General features: G+C 35.0%; 1 protein-coding gene across 3 annotated transcripts in view; it reads left to right on the top strand.

Moving 5' to 3' along the window:
- CDC42 (cell division cycle 42) overlaps positions 1–18,649 on the top strand; it is a 44,143-nt gene extending 25,494 nt beyond the window's left edge. For 2 of the 3 annotated variants that reach the window (XM_074305933.1, XM_074305934.1), the window contains exons 2-7: positions 4,955–5,004; positions 7,097–7,250; positions 9,674–9,746; positions 11,171–11,280; positions 11,381–11,578; positions 16,944–18,649. In XM_074305933.1, the coding sequence (XP_074162034.1) occupies positions 7,146–7,250; positions 9,674–9,746; positions 11,171–11,280; positions 11,381–11,578; positions 16,944–17,033 (576 nt within the window). In that variant the 5' untranslated portion in view covers positions 4,955–5,004; positions 7,097–7,145 and the 3' untranslated portion in view covers positions 17,034–18,649. Of the gene's footprint in view, positions 1–4,954; positions 5,005–7,096; positions 7,251–9,673; positions 9,747–11,170; positions 11,281–11,380; positions 11,579–15,351; positions 15,558–16,943 lie in introns of those variants that run through there. The other variant, XM_074305935.1, reaches the window with a different exon arrangement.
- The last annotated feature ends 1,623 nt before the right edge of the window (positions 18,650–20,272 follow it).

Here is a 20,272-nt window from a genome sequence, read left to right as displayed (position 1 = left end):
GTTATATTGTAACACATGTAAAATGTATGGGATTGCCTGTCATCTAGGGGAGGGAGTAGAAGGAGAGAGGGGAAAATTTGGAAAAATGAATACAAGGGATAACGTTATAAAAAAATTACTCATGCGTATACTGTCAAAAATTTTTTATAATTATAAGATTAAAAAATAAATAAAAAAAAAAAGAAATATAAACTCCTTAAGAATAGGACCTTTCAATTTTGTTTTTGTGTTCACTGTACTTTGGACTTAGGCACTTAATAAATGCACTTTGATTTTAGTGATATTACTTTTTCTTGTATAGGGACTTAAGAGTCATAGTCTAGTTTGTGTTCTAATAAGGCTTTTGCTCTCAATTGAAAAAAACTTTTATCTTTTCATTTCCCTATGATTACAAATCAGAGGCAATGTGTTTCAAATTTCACCTTTGATAGTCACTGTGATCTGGGCAAGTAACTTGGTGTTTCATTTTTCCTTGCTAAGTTTTTAGGACTTGAAGAAGAATCGTGTAGAGTTCTGTACTTTACTGTACTTTAATGAAATGAGCAAAATCTATCATTGGGAGCGATTGTACTGAGCACAGCTGAGTTGGAGCGTAAATCAATTGAAATTGCAGTGACCTCTATTGCCTATGCTTTACTCCCCTTATGATAAACTTTAGTTTTTACAAATATATGCTTTATCTATCAAAAAGTTTGTTATTTTATATGATCTAAAATTTTGGGTTGATGTTTATTTTCCAATCTTATTAGAAGGTACCCCTTCTGTTTGAAGACTAGGGATTTCTCTTTTTCAAACATTGTCAGTTTTTTGGCCAGTCACCTAGACTTCAGTCTTAAGTTTTACCTAAGGTCCAGAGAATGCAATAAATTGCTGGAGATTTTGAGGAACAAAAGCAGGAGCTATTATACCCCCTCTATTTCATTCTGGGACTCTCTTATTATTGAGTTTCAACAGTGAAGTTGAGAAATTGTAAGGAAAGCAAAGACTTTCTTCAAGAAGTCTTGAGTCTCTTCCTTCCGTTCTTTGAAATACAACATTGACTGTGACTCCCACACTATTCCATTTCAAGTGCTTTTAGGTTAGGTTTATACTGACTCTATAAAATTGTCTCTATAAATAGTCTCTATAAAATTCTTAGAGTGGTTCTTTCTATATCAATTCTTATCTTTCTATATCAATAAGTTCTATATTTAATAAGTTAGTGAAATAAATACCTAGATGCTCTCACATATGCTAACCAAGTTTGGAATGTGCTTCTTACTTGTCTAACCTTGAGCAAGGCACTCTGCCTGCCTCATTTTTTTCATCTATAAAATGGGGATTATAATAGCATCTATCTTGTCAGGAGGAGTAAATGAGACCTGTATCAAGTGCTTTTTCAGCTTTAAAGCATAATACATATGGTAGCTATTGCTATTTTATTAATTTTTTTTTCTAGTGAGGCAATTGAGATACAGTAGAAACTTGCTATTTTACTGCCTTTGTTACCTTGTTAATCACTTTTTTTTTGGGGAATGCTTTTAGTTTCTACATTTTAAAAATGAGGAATGAACTCTGTAGTCCTTTACAACCCAAGAAGTATGGCTTTTATGTGTGTGTGTGTGTGTGTGTGTGTGTGTGTGTGTGTGTGTGCACACGCTCCAGTGTGGAGTATGGGGGTAGAGGTGAGTGCCCACCCATCCCTTGGGCAGCAAATGCTGCAGTCTGTGGATACCTTCTCAGAAATTTTTTTTTTTTTTTTTTTTTTTTTTTAATACATGAAAGTACAAAAAAAGACAGTTATGTTGAAATAATCATCAAAGAAGAAACAAAAAAATCAAATTCTTGGATTTTTAATTTAAGAGAATTTGGAAATTCAAGATGAGAAAAACAGAGTAATTGTCATATAGGCTAAATAATAAGACTTCTTGTGTCTGTCCCATTCTTCTGCTGTGTGCTGGCTTGCCTGCAAATTTTACATTTTATAAGAGACTTTCAAGAAAGCCATAACCAAGGTTTACCCAAAAGGGGGTACCTTTAAGTCAAATTTAAAATATCTTAACAGATGAAATTTAGACTATGGTTTCTTCCCTCCAAAAGCAGGTAGCTATGGATGACTATTTTGTTGTGCTATCACATGAAGAAAGCAGTGCCTTTATGCAAACTAGTAACATTCAGGCTTCAGTTTTTTCAGTAGATCCAATTTTGATATAACATTGTATTTAAAAAAGACTTAGGATTTTGATAGTTTGAGGAATTGTGCTTTCATATTCAAGTATCCTTCCAGCATTTTTTATACTTTCAGTTTTTAAACTGTGGGGTTTTTTTGTTTTTTGTTTTGCCATAGTAAAGTCAAATTACATTTTCAATAAATGGCAGTTTCTTTTCTTTTTGAAATTTATTTAAGGCTTCTGTCATCAGATATCATTGGAAGGGTGGACTTTTCCCTGATGATCTTAAGCAGTGGGGCTGGTATGTTTGGAATTTTTTTTTTCCCCAAGCCTCACTAATCTGTCAAAGAACCTTTGTTTCTCCCTCTCTCTCTCTCTCTCCCTCTCCCTCTCTCCCTCTCTCTCCTTCTCTCTCCCCTCTCTCTCCCCTTGTGCTAGGAAATAAAAAGAGAAATGCTCTCACTAGAAAAATCTAACTTTTCAAAATAACCTGAAAAGATCAAGTAATTTGGACAATCAAAAGATGGGGAAGAAAACCTATTTCCTCTTTTTTTGACTACCTCTCAGAGTAGATGGCAACTATTTCATTGCTTTCTTCTTGGAACTGTGACATGGAGCAATATAGACTGAAAACAAAATTTTAGAACTTCCAAAGAGTCCAATATGGAGTTTTAAAAAATAAATTTTGATTCATCACATCTTGTGATCATGATTGTGACTGACAATGCATACAATTTTATACCTCAGTATACATCCTTTGAAGGCCATATTTGACTTTCGAAAATGTTATTACCAGTGTTGTCTTTAAATTTTGAGATGGAAGAGAATGCTTTACAGGATGTTAGGCATGATGGATGGACTTAGCAACTGAAATCTTAAGAGGTAGTATACTTGAGTATATTCTAGGAATAGAAGATTGGTTTTTTTTGTTTGTTTGTTTGTTTGTTTTTTTTTTTTTTTTGGAAAATGCACTTTAGTTTGACTTAATTGCTGAGATGAAGTAAATAATGTGAAATTAAGTTGGAAAGCAGGTTGGAATTTGACATTAGAGGACTTTAAATGATAAGTTTAGGAGTATGTATTTTTTTAAACACTCTAAATAGTGCTTTTTATTAATTTAAATTTTTATTATTATAGCTTTTTATTTATAAAACATATGCATGGGTAATTTTTCAACATTGACCCTTGCAAAACCTTCTGTTCCGACTTTTCCCTTCCCCCCATGGCAGGTAATCCAATACATGTTAAATATGTTAAAGTATATGTTAAATCCAATATATGTATACATATTTATACAGTTATCTTTAAACAGTGCTTTTAAGACAGGGGTACCTGCCATGGTCAGACTATTTTGACAGCTGTGGGAAATATTTCTATACTAAAATTCTTATTGGTTCCTCATTATAGTGGGGAGTGACCTTGCAATCTTTTTTTTTTTTTTTTTTTTTTCCTCTTTCCTGAGGCTGAAGTTAAGTGACTTGCCCTGGGTCACACAGCTAGTAAGTGTTAAGTGTCTGAGATCAAATTTGAACTCGGGCCCTCCTGAATTCAGGGCTGGTGCTCTATCCACTGCACCACCTAGCAGCCCCTGACCTTGCATTTTTAAAAGCTTTTTTTATCAGAAGGTAAATTCTGGCAGATCATATTGAAGTAGCTAAATTTGGATTATTGAAGTAGCTAAATTTGGGGAGGTTTATCACCAGGGATGATTTTTTTTTTTTTTTTTTTTTTGACCAGATTCTCTCCCAGAAGATGATTTAAGAAGCCATATGTGTAGTCCATTGATGAGATCATAGATTTTGAAATGGCAGGATTGATGAGGAATAATTGCAGATAAAACTGCCAGCTGGGAATTGGAGCTTGAACAAGAGTGGTGATAATATGAATTGAAAGAAGGGGATGGATGGAAAAGATGCTGCAGAAATAGAATCTGTATTAACTGGCAGTAATCCTTAGGATTTTGGAGATGATGGAGAATGAAGGGGGTGGATCTGGAGGTTTTGAACCTAGATAAATGAGTTTGATAATATCTCCAGAATCCTGGGAATTTGGGGTGGAGGGTGATGAGATTAGGCTAAAATATATGTGTTTGGGAGGCAGCTGTTTAGATAAACAAACCCTCAGGTTGAGATTACTTTGGAAGAATGTTGAGAGATTACAGGGATTAAGACTGACCTTTGATCGTTTTCTGCTTGGAGGTTGCTACGGAGAGCTATATGTTGTTAACAATTGGGATATGGAGAGAGGATGATAGCCAAATAACGGAAAGAATGCTGGATTTGGCAGATGATATTAGTTCGTTTCATAATTTTGTTACTTTTGTTATGAAGTCTTTTTTTTTTTTCCCCTCAGCTTTCACTCTGTAAAATGAAGAATTTTGGATTTAGTCTTTAAGGTCTTAAATCTTACAATTCAAAATCTTTGAATGAAGTCTTGTATCATGAGACAATTAACATACATTTTTAAATCTGTAAGCAATTGATTGAACATTAATAGGATAACGGAAAGAGGAGACAAAAGAACCTAATTTTTTGATTTCTTGGATATATCTAAATAAGTTATCAACACAAAGACTAGAGAGAGGAGGTAATGGTAAATTAACCTCTTCTTGTTCTCTCTCCACAAACAGCCAGATTATTGCCTGGAGTTTTTGGGACTCATCAGAATAACAGATGGTTATCACTTTCACATTTTTATAAATTCCTTCTTGGATTTATTTCTTTATTCCTTGAATTGGGAATTCAGAATACAATTCTGGGTGTTCAAAATTTCTATCTAATTTTCTGGAACTTTTTTCTTTGCAGTAAACTTGACCGTCCTGCTTCTCTGGACCTCCCTGCTTGTGACATCAGAGGTAGGAAATTTAATAAATGCCTAATGGAGTTGACCCCCGTGTGTAAGGGTGTAATGTGGGATCTAACTTTGAAAAGCCTGGTGTAAGCTGGGTGCCAGATTAGGCAAGGCCCTTTTCTATTTGGGTCCTTTTTTTTTGCCAAAATTAAGTCTGAAGATCATCTCATTCAAGGTTGAGAGCTTCAGCCACTGGCTAAGTTGAGGCAATATCCTTCCCTTCAGAGTAACTGGTTGCATACTGGGTCTGGTATGTCTTTTACTTTTCTCCTTCCTCCTCTCATATCTCATCTCTCTTCCTTTCAATGAGTTAAAAAATTAATATATGTGACATCCAGTTTATTGTCAATTATGTCAAAAAGACTTTTATTCTATTTTTCTTTGATAATTCAGCATTTACTAAGTGTCTATAATATAAAATATTGTTACTTGGGCATAAAAAAGTTTGGGGAAAAATCCACTGCCTGAGTCAGTTCTTCGTGTGTGTGTGTTTTTAAAAGAGTTTGAGTGGTAGGGCATCATAGAAATCTTTCCCAGAGCATTTGACATATGAGTTGAATTTTAATGGGTAGAGTAGTGAACACTTTAGCGCAGGAAATTAATGGAAGACTTGTGAGATCAGGATACCATGGGTGTAGTTGGATGTAGAATTTATATAGAGTTAACCAGCTGATGTATTTAGTGTATTTTTTTCATCAACCTTAGCCAAAAAGAATTTTATATTGTCCTGTGCTTTTTACATATGTATTACCTCATTTGAACCTCAACCCTGTGATGTTAGCAGAGAAATTTTTTTTCCCACTTTTTGAGTAGAAGGGAAGCGAAATGACCTGTGAGTGGTAAAAGTATATTTCAAGAACCCAAGTCTTGAGTATTGTTCTAATGTTCAAGTCATTCTGCTTTCCTTGAACAATATCCTGAAAGTATGAACATATGGGGCTGTGGGATAAATTCATGGACCTTTGGAACCTCTCTTTTATTATAAAAAGCCAGTTTTAACATGCAGTGATTTTTCTGATTTTTAAAATAGATTCCTATAGATATTGGAGGAAATTTTATTATTAGTGAGTTTAAAAATTTTTTTCTAAATTTTATTTTATTTTATTTTAATTATTTTTATTTTTTTAAATTATTTTGGAAAATTACTAGAGTATGAAGGATAAGGATTGATTGGTAGAAGCCCTGCCCATAATGAAATGGCATCATTGAAACATTAGTAGAAGAATGGGATACTGGGGATGCATTGTGGGGACTATTAGGGCTTGGGCAATAGAGAATCCTTTGGGGATAATTTAGCTTTATTTTCTAGATTTTTCAGCACTAAGGAAAAATTGTTTTAAATATTTTTTACTAGAATCTGTATTGTAAAATGTAAAGATAGTTTCATTATAGGGTAAAGTATATGGGATGTGTAGTTTGATAATCATTTGCGCTAAGTCTTTTAATTTTGTTGAGCACTGGTTCCTTATTCTATAAAATGATGGAATTTTTGATTACCTTTTTTTAAGGTCCTCTTTCTCTCTGGATTCCCTGATTGCCAAAGTATAGCTGTACACTTAGCAGTTAATTGTTTAAATTTTAGAAGCCATCCTAAAGAGGAAAAATACAGAAAACATCAAATTGGTTTGAATGACTTGTCATAAGAAATCAGGCACATTAGGGGTAAGAGAAAACTTATTATTGAAATTAGGTGTCTAGTACATTTAAGTGAGAAGGCAGTAGGTTCCTGGATACCCTAGCATATTGGAGGTGATGTGTATGTAAGGGAGAAAAAGTTTACATGAGTTTTGGTTTGTAGCCTGGGAGGAAAATGCTTGTCTTGGGTGTGTTCTCTAATTTTGGATAAGTTCTTACAAAGTTAAGATGAGATAGCTAAAGCAGAGGTTCTCATAAAGGTTCTCTCAACTACTTTATTTGAGGATAAAGGGTGGTTTTGAATGCTGTATTTTCTGCAAATCTTTATCCTAACTAGTGTGGTACTACCGCCTATTTAAGCCTCAGAAGTGTGGGATAAATGACTTTTTTTAAAACAATAATAAACTGGTCTCAATGTACTAACACAAAGGAGTAGTAATATATTTTTACTTTTTCCATAGATTACATTAGATTTGAAATACTGAAAGTGAATATAAAAAGGCTTCAGCAATGCAGACTATTAAGTGTGTTGTTGTGGGTGATGGTGCTGTTGGTAAGACATGTCTTCTGATTTCATATACAACAAACAAATTTCCATCTGAATATGTACCAACGGTAAGTGTTAATGCCTTCATTTATCAATGAAATGCTTAATAAATTCATCTCATTAAACATTTCATCTTGGTTGATATTTGAAATTTTTCATGTATTTGTCTTCATACGTTGCCTTTAGAGATCCTTTAGCATCTCAAGGGTAAATGTTTTTGTTTTTTAAAACTACTTTAAAATTTGGTAGCGTAAATGAGGAAGATGGATTTGTTAGGTAGTCTCAAACGTTTTTGAAATATTTATAAATAAAAATAAATATTTTGATGGTGTACCATATTTAGGGAAAAGTAGTTTATTTTGGTATTACATTTATGTTGTCAGTAAATGACTGGAGGAGGCTTTATTGCAAGCGGTATAGTGGAGCTTTGCTCTCTCTTGAAACATAGTAAGCTTTCTTTTCTTTTCTATATGTTTAGGAAAGTATAAATGGGGAAAGAGGGAGAGTAGGAATACATATTTGAGACAAACCAGGCTACTTAGAATGATTTTTTTTTTTTTTAGGTTCCTCATTTTAGTTTTGGTGTGGGTAGGACAACTGAAACATCTTCTAGTTTGAGTAGGCTTATTAATTTAGTTATCAACTAGGAAGTTGATTCAGTGTGAAACAAAAAGTGGTAATATGCAGAATAAGCCTTAAAATGAGAATTCCCAGAAAGAGGAAAATAGAGTGAAGAGGTGAGATATTAATAAAGATATTAAGCAAAAGGATAAAAAACTGGAAGGTAAGTCCTTCCTTCCAGGAATTTGTAAGTAATTTTCTTGTCTGTTATTTCCCTTTCATCTGCTAGCCAATGCCAAATTCCAGAACATTCTCTCCCAAACTGTTATGAATTCATAAATGAGAAAATAGTAATAATTATTTACAATGTAACTATTATATACTATATGTTTTGTTTTTTTCTTTGTATCATTGGTATCTTTTACTCCAGATCTCTTAATAAATGAGTGGTGATGTGAATTGATTGTATAGATAGATATGATTGTCACACCCTTAAAAGTTATTTGGGACTGGTGGAACCTAGTCTTGTGTGGCTTCACTCATTAAATAACATTATGTTTTGTGTTGTCAGTCAGTGACTCTTGGGGAAAAAAAAGGGGTAAAGATGGTGGGGCTCTCAGTTTTAAGGTATTTTGTTCACAGGGATCTTAGCAATGAGTTTGCATTCATTGGTAGAGACAGAATTTTGAGGCACTCTTTTAGGTACTGTGCTGTTTACAAAGCAAGATGAAATCAGTCCTCCTTTTTCCAAGAAGCTCACAATCTGATTCAATCAGAATTAAGCACTTAATAAGTGCCAAATGTGCTAAATTCTAAGGTTACAACAAGTTCAAAAAACAACCTCCTACCTCTAAGAAGCTTACCTTCTTGGTTAATTATGTACAAATAAGATTTATACAAGATTTTATAGATTGTCCACTTGTCCAGAGTCGTACAGCCTATCTAGCCTATTTATTAGTGACAGAGTGAGGGCTGTATTTTTTCTTTATATGTTTATAAATGGATCTATCTAGACTTGAAATTTTATGTGCCTCCCAGGATACTACCATATTGAATAAATTCTGTAAAATTAATGATCCTGTAGGCCGATGCTTTTCTGTGATCTATTTTTGCATACTAGGCATACTATTTAAATAAAAAAACTTCATTGTTTTAAGGTGGATGCTTAGCTGAGCCTTGCTAGCTCTAATATCAGTTCTGTCATTTAAAAAAAAAAAATCTGTCACTTAAACAAAACCTACTTAATTTATGAATTCAGCACATATAAAGCACACAAAAAAGTCCAGGAGTGAGAATATAAAAAAGCAATAATGATGACATTTGTCTCTACTGGATTCTGAAACATTTGTTTTTACTTGCCAACTCCCTGCCAGGTTATCTTTTTTCTTCTTCTATTTATTGAAGGGCATAATTTCTCAAAGTGCATTTAAAATTTCTGTTTATTGAGTTTGTTACAATTTTATTTTTTAATACAATTGGATCATTTTTAGGGTCACTTATGCCCTGAAATGCAGAAAAGTAGCTGCCATAATAGGAAATTAATTGAAAGAAATATATAATAAAAGAAATAATCCTTTAGAAACTGAACTGGACATTTAAATAAAACAACAAACAAGTATAACCAAAATTGAATTTTATACCTTAGAAAATTGGAGATTTCTGTCCTTAGTAAGAATCTGGAATCTTCTCCATTTTTTTTTTTTTTATTTTTTTTATTTTTAAAATTTTTTTTATTTGCTTCATCTCATGAAATTTTTTGAAAAATAAGTGCTTTAAAATCACCTATTTACTTCATAAAATTTGAAGAATGCAGAATTTGAGTTGGGAATTATGGCTGGAAAAAGAAAAATTACATGAAGAATTAGAGAAGAAGCACTTTTTTTGAGTGCACGGACTCCCGCTTCTCTAACTTTTTGTATATTTTTATAAGGTGTTTGACAACTATGCAGTTACGGTTATGATTGGTGGAGAGCCATATACTCTTGGATTGTTTGATACTGCAGGTGAGAACATTTGGCATATTTTATTCGGTATATGTACATGTTACTGCTGGTTCATCTTTGTTTTATAGAATGCTTCTCTAGTTTGCTTGAGTCCTTCTAGTCACATAGAACATGAGAATAACTGTTGATACTTCTGTAGTGCTTTACTTGTTTATAATAAGCACTTTCTTCACCCACATCCTATAATGTAGATGGGATATTCGGCTAGAGAAATTCAGCTTTTACAGTGAAATCCAGGAGGGCAAGAAATTTGAACTAAGATTTAGCATTTCCTTAAATTGTGATTGTTTTATAATATTCACACACTTAAATTATGATTTCACATACACATGTATATTTGCACACACCTATACCACACTAGAAAACAGTCAAATTTTATTCTGAAAATGAGTTCAACCCAGTGTGCTCCCATTGTAGTTTAGTCTCACTAGGTGACTAAATCTTCTGAATTATCTTAAGCTGCTCTTAGTTTTAGCTTGTACAAGAACGGCCCAGAAATTATTTTCTGATAATTAATTTTTCGGAGCCTGTGATCAGTATAATGCCATCATAATAACGAAGCATCATAATAGTTCTAGTTTATTAGGGGAACATTATTCAAAATTGCCAAGATGTCAGGAAACTGACAAAAGTAGAATTTGACTTTATGTTGCCTTTGGCCACAAGGTGCATTTTTAACCACTTTAATGAAGGTATTTTCCAATTATAACATTAGTCATAACTCATTAGGTGGTTAACTTATAGAACTTATTATCATGTGTGTGTGTGTGTGTGTGTGTGTGGTGTGTGTATATATTACAAGCTTGATCCCAGAGACCACATTTATGTTGCCTTCAAGAAATTGCTCACATCCCTTAATACTCCCAAACCTCTCAGTCAAATGCTCATTCTATTAATACTAATGTTCTACTGGTATTTTATACTATATCTTATGGCCACTTTGCACCATTGGGAATATAAATATGAAAAAGAAAGTTATTACTCTCAAGCTTATAATTTAATGGGAGAAAACAACATGCAAAGGAAGCTAAAGGAGGAGGAGGAGATTAAGGAAGAATCTTCTTAAATAAATGGAAATTTTGGAGGAGCTAATCACCCCATACTTCAATTAGAGGGGACTGATGAAGTATTAATAACAAGGCATCTATCTTTCAAGATAAGGTTTTTAGTGACATGACTAATTCAAAGGAGTTTAGCTGGGAGGGAAATGAAGTGGTTTTCAGTCAGCCATAGAAATCCCATGTAATAGCACTGTCTACATCCTGAAAGACAAATTGCTTTTCATGTAACCAAAATGTAATAGGTGCTATGGTAAAAACTGATTTGTGTGTACATAAGTACACATAAATATACCTATGTGTATAATTTTCATGCTTTGAAATGATTTAGTTTCAGTACTTAATAATTTTCCTTTTGCCTTCTAGGACAAGAAGATTATGACAGATTACGACCTCTCAGTTATCCACAGACAGATGTGTTTCTTGTCTGTTTTTCAGTGGTATCCCCATCCTCATTTGAAAATGTGAAAGAAAAGGTGTGTTGGTCAAATATTTGTACATTTCAGGTTTCTTTGCTTTGTGAACCATTTTTGAAGCCTAAAAATTAACTGGTATTTGTATGTTTCATGTCTTTAGTGGGTACCAGAGATTACTCACCACTGTCCAAAGACTCCTTTTTTGCTTGTTGGGACCCAAATTGATCTCAGAGATGACCCTTCAACTATTGAGAAACTTGCTAAGAACAAACAGAAGCCCATCACTCCAGAGACTGCTGAAAAGCTGGCCCGAGACCTGAAGGCTGTCAAATACGTGGAGTGTAGTGCGCTCACACAGGTGAGGCCTTATTTGGAGACTATGCACCACTATGCTGCCGTTGGCAACAGTTATGGTACTTTTAGGTCATCTTAGTGTATTGGGGTTAATTCTACTATTAGTTGGTCCACTGGGTCCACTATAGCTTTCTAGAAAAACATGAGAAGATTCATCAGAATAGTAAATGACAGTTTTATGAAAACCTTTTTGGGGATGAAATTTATAGCTTTTAAATATATTCTTTATCTTGTTATTTATAGAAAAAACTTTTTATATAGCATTCATGATATTCAGTGCCTATAGACATAGATTGTATAATGTTCAGGTTTTTTTTTTTTTTTGGTTAACACTACAATGCAAAGTAGGATGTAAGTTTTTTAGTTCTGTTCTCTTGGGCCTAGCATTTTTTAAAAATATATTTTTGCTCTCTTAGTGTTAACATGTGGAGAAACTATTTTAATGGTTAGAGTAATAGAAAACTTTGTCAGACTAGTTGAAAACTTTTCTCATACAATTCTTGGGATTCTTGGATATTGCTTCCTTAGCTAGGTCTAGATTGTATTAATATTTTTGCTTACTCTCTTTAATGTCCAAGTTTCCCAAAAATTTGTAGCTCTCTTTCTTTCCATTGCTTTAGTTTTGCAGATTCTATTTGCTTAGTGGATGTAAATCCACTAAGGAATTTTAACTGAAGTGTTGCATTTCCATTTTAACCTAGATTTTTTTCTAACAGACTTTTTACATTGTAGGAAACATAATATGAAGCAACTAGTGTAGAAATCTCACTGAAACCTTGGGTTAGATGCCAAGCCATTCATGCCTAATGTGCTAAAGTTTATGTATTTCTGTTAACTTTATGAATTGCTTTTATCTGTGCATCCAGATAATCTGGATTGTTTTGGAGGGCAGTGGCTATTATGTACTTGTAGATGTCCTTTAAAGGCATTTTTCCTTAGCTGTTTCAAAGATGGTTTTGTAATTTGTGGTTTGTTTTGTGGTTGACATATAGTGCATTTTTTATTTTGGTTTATTCCATAATATGATAGTTCATTAACTTTAGCTACATTGGGCATTTTATGGGAAAATGCTAAATTTACATATTGTGTAGAAAAATCCTTGTAAATAACCATTTGACTGAAATGAGTAAAACAAAAAATTAATGGTGATAAACATAAAGCCTTAAAAAATTTGGTTTTGAAAAGTAAAAAGGAAAAATTAGTTTTTATCATGCTATAAACTTTGTATAAGTCTCTATCCCTTCCTTTTCCACAGTAAAGAGAGCAAAGGAAAAGAAAAAGCAAATGTGATCTTGGGCTATTAAGAGAGAATTGATATTCTAGGAGTAAGGAGGTTATAGTCTTGGCTGTACTTTGGTATCCAGTCAGACTACATTTGGAATATTAGTTTAGTTCTGAGATATACAAATTAGGAAGGAGTTTGATAAATTGGAGCATATCAAGAGGAACAACTAGAATGTGAAATACCTTGTCTAGGCATGTCAGGAAAATTGGTTGAAAGAACTTGACATCTTTATCTTAGAGAAGATTACAGAGGTTTCTGTTGAGTGGAAGGCATGAATGGATATGATAATTATTTTATTTTATTTTTTAATGTTTGAAAGGCTTATGTAGAAAGGTGATTAGACTTGTTCTGTTTGATACTAGAAGGCAAGAACCAGGAACAGGTTCTTGCAAATTTAAGCTTATGACAGGGAAAAACTTTTTACTTAAAATTTTATTTTATTTTTTATAAGTTGACCAGAAGTATAATGGACAGTCTTTTAAGAAAAGATTGGATGAATCCTTGTCAGGTATAACACAGTGGAGATTTCTTTGTTTGGAGTATAGGTTGAACTAGATGGCTGCTGTTGTCCCTTCTATCTATAAAATTTGGTAATTCATTTTAAAAAAATTGTTGCTTTTCACTCTTTTAAAAATTGTCTTTTTAGAAATATTCTAATACCAACTCTTAAATTATCATCTTTCTCATCTCTCCAGTGGTGTGTGTATCCTATTCTCCTTCCCTTTTTAGTAGAGGGATTGCTTTTATTTCTCCTTAATTTCCTCTTTTACAAATTTATATTGTGTACTTGTTTGTTTGAGGTGTTATAACAGTCTAGCATCTTGTTGTTCAGAGTGACCTCAGCCATCTAGTACGACCATTAACTAAAGAACAAGGATCTCTTGTACAGTGTCTGTAAAGCCTTCACTCTAAGGCTTTCCTCCATATAGTCGTAAGACATGACCTTTGTACTCAAAGAGCATATGTTATATTACAATAGGCTAAAATACTCTTATTTTTAAGATAGAGAACAAATGAGCTTTTCTTAGACCTTAGAGTTTTCTTATGTTTTATGTGCTTTCACACACACACACACACACACACACACACACACACACACACACACACACACATACATACATACACATATACACAGAGAAAGTGTTAAGGAGCATTAAAAGTGACGTAGTTATCTATTCCTGATGCAAAACTTTGGTGACACATAAATTTCTGTGTTTCAGTTACTTGGTCCCTGATTGAGTTTGCTGTGTAGCAGGCAACTTATGGCATGCTGTGAGGGAATTTTGGGAGACTTTGATTTTTCCAGGATTTCAAGGCTTTTGGAGATACTCTTATTATGAATAAAATGGTTTGGGCTAATGGAAATGAGACACTTTTTGGGATATCCTTTATATTTACTCTCTGTAGAGGAGACCAGAGTGAGTGTAGATAGTTTTTATCAGGTTTTTTAGGACCTTCCGCTACATTCTGGCTGTACTGCAAGGTAATTCCTTTCTATATCTATGGATGCAAGAGACAATTCTGTTTCTCCACTCCATGCTTTGTGCACATATCACAAGCACGTTGGACCCGCTTGCTTTTATAGCGTTAACTCCTTGTATCTTTCTTTATTTTCCTATAACTTGGGTGATGATGATGCTTTAGTATTATTGAATAACTGAAGCCAATGCTATTTTAGGGTTTTCTTTGCTAATTTAAAACTAGTTGGAAATTGCTGAGAATTTGTATTGAGAAAAATGAGCTTGTTCAGAAATGTGGTTTCAATCACAATGGGTATATTGTTAATATTTAGAAACAAATAGCATGCCCATATAGTTTATTGCTTTGTGTTCTTCAGTTATTCAGAGGCTGAATTCACATAAGTCAGAAATTTTAAGTACCAATTAAATTATTTTTTGGAGCAATTATGTAGTTTCTTCCAAACAAGCAAAATGAAATTTCAGGAATGTACCAGATAATTATCTACAATCCTTAACATCTGGATTTCTGCCAACCTTTTAATTTTCATTTATTTGCTAGAAAGAACATATGTATCCATCTATCTGAAATTCTTTAGGATTTGGCATGTTCACAATATTTCCATTACAATTGGGTTCTTGCCCTTTACTATGTTCACAGCATGGTGCTGTAGCAAATTGATCTTTGTACTAACCTTCTTAAGAATCTTACATTATGCTTCTAACTCTGTTAACCCTGAAGTATTTAACATTGAGCAAGTCCCTCCTTCTGATACTTCATTCCCATGTGTATTAAGAGGTGGGGAACAGAGGGCCAAATGCCTTGCCTTGATCTTTTCTTTTACCCTTTTAAATTCTTATATATTTCCAGGTGTTTTGTGTATTTTCTTTCAAATCTCTTTTTAAATCCTGTACTCACCTACCTTTTTATGTGCATTCAGCCCTTTTTTATCCTTGGGTGCTGTTTGTATCTGCTAGTCTTTTTGTAATCCTCTAACCTAGCTGCTGTTCTCTTTCCTCCCCTCTGTCTTGTAGAGAGGTCTGAAGAATGTGTTTGATGAGGCTATCCTAGCTGCCCTCGAGCCTCCGGAAACTCAACCCAAAAGGAAGTGCTGTATATTCTAAACTGTTTTCTCCTTCCCCTCTTTGCTGCTGCTTCCTGTCCCACCATTGTAGAATCTCCGTTTTAAAAAACAAACAAAAAAAAAAACCACAAAGGAATAAAACCATCCTGTTTGAAAGCCTCTGCGTCTTTTTACTTACCACCTTAGAGCAACCTCTGTATTAGTTTTCTGATTAAAACTGCATTATATATCTATCTTTATCTTAGTAAAACACAAAGTATTATGTTATCAGGAGGCAGATTTGGAGTGGACAAACTCTTGTCTGCCCCTTGAGTAGCCAAACGCTTGGAGCTTTATGGTTTTGGTAATTGGAGTAAACGGGGGCTCAGGTGTAGCATTAAAAATGCCCTCTAGGAGAAAATAAAGGAAAACCCCTCATTCGGTGGTGTTTGGAATCATGCACTCATTTCATTTTATACTTGTGAAGCTGTGATTAATTGTACTTGCATGACAAACTTAAGTGGGAAGAGGTGGCCTGCTAGTAGGCACTATAATGTGATGGATTTTTCCTGGGTTTTCCCTTGTGCATCAACCCTTTCTGTTGCTAGTGCTTTGGCTGTCTGTGCTGTAGTGGAATTATTTGTTAGGCTTGGGGGTGGGGTGGGCAGGGGAAGACAAGTTGATGTATCTGCCACTGCTTTACAAATGCATTTGTTACAGTAACTTTTATAACCCCAACTCCATTTTGAACAGTTGAACCTAAGGTTTGTTAATGTTGACATGTATAGCTCTGCTACCTTTATTTTCATGCTGCTTCTGATTTGTCATTATGAGGGAAAACATAATTGTAGCCACCTTAACATTTTGAAATTAAAAGAATTGTAATTGTTTGTATGAATGCCTGATGAAGCTTTATTCCTGTTGCACTGACTGGCTTTAGATTGACCTGTGGACAAGGTACCCATGTTTCTTGCTTTCCTTATATCTGATTTTGTTGTGTTAACACATTCACTGCTTCTGGTTGTTGCCCCAGCTACTTTTAATGGGTGGGACAAAGGGTACTCTCAGTGAATGATCCTTTGCTAACTTGGGCTTACTGAAGTCTGACTGATGCTGTTTTCATCCATGCTTGCATTTCCCATCATAAGGACGCCCCTGTATTATATTTTGAACCTTCCAGAACCCTCACTTGGGTCCATATCCCACTGCTTCTTTTAAAGGTAGTAATTATGTGATATCTGTATGCCAAGTTCTAGTACATCACAGACTTGCCTTGAATTGAGTGAATTACACAAATGCTTGTTTGCTTCTTGGTTTGTAAAAAGCATCCTCAAAAGTCCAGTGTCTGTCATGAATATCTCGGCTATCCTGCTACAGAACTGCTTAGCTTTTATAATATATACCTTGAACCAAGCTTGATGGAAGGAGATAATGGAATTGAAATCTTGGGTAGTTATTTCCTGTTCTCAGATCTTGTTTACCATTCTGGGGGTGTTTGTTTTCATTTTGTCTAATTATTATACTGAATCAGACTGCCCCTTTTCTTTTTCTACCCCTTTTCAGAAAGGCCTAAAGAATGTATTTGACGAGGCGATACTGGCTGCCCTGGAGCCTCCAGAACCGAAGAAGAGCCGCAGGTGTGTGCTGCTATGAACATCCCTCCAGAGCCCCCTCTGCAAAGCTGGTGTCGGCATCATACTAAAAGCAATGTTAAATCAAACTAAAGAGAAATTAAAATTCGTTTTTGCAATAATGACAAATGCCCTGCACCTACCCCCACACTCTAGTGTGAGACATGGCCTAGGGGCCCCCCGTTTCCCTCCCAACTTGGTTTAAATGCTAGTTAATTTTGAGTAATTATGTATTGTCAGAAAACTGATCAGTACTAGTTTTTTATTTTTGTTTACTGTTTCTAATTTTTTTTTTTTTTTTTTTTTTTGGTTGAAAAAGCAAGGCATGCTTATGATGACTCTGTAACAGACTAATTCTAGGCTTAAAATTTTTGAAGCTGCTCCCTGGTGCCGATCTGGCAAGTAATCTGGGAATTATTGTTTTTTTTTTTTTCTGTTTTTTTTTTTTTTTTTCCTTCAGTTTTTTTTGGGGGGGGTGGTATTGCGGTTTTTTGGGGGGAGTGTTTTTTTTAAAATCTATTAGCCAGTGGATAATTTTATTTTTTTTTTTTTTTTTGAGAGGGGGTAGTTTGGAGGGGAGGGAAGAAGTTGGATTCTCCTTCCCAGATCTGGTTCAGGAAACAGATAATCCCTTCCTGGTGCTCTTTAGGAAGGAGTATAGGGAATACTCCCCCTCAATAACTTATACTCCTTTTTGAAAGTTGCCTTTTTGTTCCCCACTCTGAGTAGGTCCAGTGTTGAATGAAACCATCCCAAGTGGGGTGAAGCATGTATTGCCCCTTCTCCTTCCCCCTATTGTGGGATGCACTGTATTTTTGACTATGATACTGAGATTTGCCAGTTGCTGCTTTTGAGGTTAAGGTTCAAACTTTATTCATCAATAAGTGAAGGTACAAGTACAGGTTTTGTACCTTTGGAACCACACCAGATGGGTTTAGGTTAGAATTTTTAAAAGAAAATCTTATTTTTCCTGTCACTCCTGATCTGATCACCTGAGCCAAGATGGGCAATTTATCATGGTTCATGAAACACAGCTGGTGAACCTGGTGTGTTGAGACTTAAGGATAACAGGAGTGCTGCTGGCAGAAGAAGGTTTACAAAATGATTCTGATCATTTTCAAGAGAACTTGGGATGGACAGCCAACTTCATCAAGAAGCTTGATAAGAAGGAGATATAATACCATAGGGACCAGTCAGGGGAACCCCCTTTATCTGTATTTTGCATATGAGATACCCCAGAGCCAGAGGCTGGGGCTCTAATACAATAAAAATCGTGGGAAGAAGTCTTATTGAAGACTCCAGTGTTAATAGGATTTTATCAGAAAACTATTGGTTTGCAGTTTCCAATTTTTTAAATATCTAGGGATTCTCATTCATCTTCCCCAAATCCTAATTCTTGTAGATTCATTAGTGTTGAACCAATGCTTTTCTCATGTCTCAATTCTTTGTATATGCATTCTTTTCAGATGTATTAAACAAAACAAAACAAAAAAAAAGTACCTTCACAAACCCGCCTGAGGGTTGTTATTTGCTCCCTTCTCCACTGCCTCTCACTTTTCAGCTTATTTAAAGATTGGGAACTTGACTCTCAGGCGCCAATTTTTAGCATTGAATAAAGAGGCAAAACTTTAAAAGCTTTATTTTTGTATTTCCTTTTCTGATACTTTACATGGTGTGTTTTCTTTAGCGTCTAAAATTTCCACTTTCATGGTCATGTTGACACACAGTCATTAAAATCCTTCCCCTCAATAAGAAGTAGGAATTCTTAGGTATCTTTTTGTTTGTAGTAAAGAAATGTTCTGTGTTCTAGTTCCTGGATTATTAACACATCTCTTCTCTTTGGATTCAGATCCTGTGAAAAAATCAAGAAAGGAGCTATTGTAAAAGTTATAAAGCGGGAAAAAACCGTTAAGCTTCTGGAATATTTGTCTGCATAAGGAACAGATTTCTGTCTTTCTTAAAGTTTGCTGGTCTGTATGACAATCTTGTAAAAAGACTCCACTCTTAACTCACTTCCATATTTTATTATCCACAGAAAGCTCTTAGGCCCAATCAATATATATCCATATGGAGTAGCAACATTTTGCTCTTTTGCAGTCTTGCCCAGAAGGATACCAGATGTGGAAGGTAAAGGCAGTTCTAGGCTTTTGCTTGCTCAATCCTTGACAGCTTCCATTTTTCCTTGTAGTTTAAAAGTGGTGATAGAGACCGGGTCCTATCAGTGAATGACCTTTTGAAGCAGGAATCTATGGCTCCTTCTCTTTTCTCTACCCAGCTTGACATTGAACAGTGTTTGACATCTTCTTTTCTACTTTGCTTCCTTTAGGGAGATAGTTCCTTAATATGATTTTTGAGTGTCTTTGGTCTACTTCTCACATTTCTCTTTTTTATGTCAGATCATGTTTTGAAGTGTTTATAAACTTGAATTAGTTGGATGGTTTCTAAGATCTGTTTTAATTTTGATAGTCTTTGTGCAGATCTCACAAATAGTCTAAAGGTGACTAAATTTGTATTAGTTGTGGGATGGTGGAAACTTTATATTCAGAAGATTGAATTAATTTTATGAACCAGTTAGGAATATCACTTTAGTATTTTCTCTCCCCCTGTTCTTAATAGTATACTTCAGTATTTTCTTATTTGCATAGAATATTTTCCTAGAGGTAGTTTCCTAGGGTACCATTATGTCTAAATCCGTTTTGATATGGTCTGGACCCCAAAGAATGACTAAGCCAGCAACGATTTTTCTAAGTGAGCAAGATCCATTGCTGCCAGAAGTAGAGAGAGCATCCCCTGATCCATTTTGTGAACCTGATATTGCCTGGCTTCCTTCCTTCCTTCCTTCCTTCCTTCCTTCCTTCCTTCCTTCCTTCCTTCCTTCCTTCCTTCCTTCCTTCCTTCCTTCCTTCCTTCCTTCCTTCCTTCCTTCCTTCCTTCCTTCCTTCCTTCCTCCCTTCCTTCCTTCCTCCCTTCCTTCCTTCCTCCCTTCCTCCCTTCCTCCCTTCCTCCCTCCCTCCCTTCCTCCCTCCCTCTTTTCCTCCTTTCCTCCCTCTCTCCCTCCCTCCTTTCCTCCCTCCCTCCCTTCCTCCCTCCCTCCTTTCCTCCTTTCCTCCCTCCCTTCCTCCCTCCCTTCCTCCCTTCCTCCCTTCCTCCCTTCTCTCCCTTCCTCCCTTCTCTCCCTTCCTCCCTTCTCTCCCTCCCTCCCTCCCTCCCTCCCTCATCTCTCCCTCCCTCCCCATCTCTCCCTCCCTTCCCTCCCTTCCT

The sequence above is a fragment of the Sminthopsis crassicaudata genome, chromosome 3, assembly GCF_048593235.1.
Source record: "Sminthopsis crassicaudata isolate SCR6 chromosome 3, ASM4859323v1, whole genome shotgun sequence".
NCBI lineage: Eukaryota > Metazoa > Chordata > Mammalia > Dasyuromorphia > Dasyuridae > Sminthopsis > Sminthopsis crassicaudata.
This window is presented reverse-complemented; position numbering and strand designations above follow the sequence as displayed.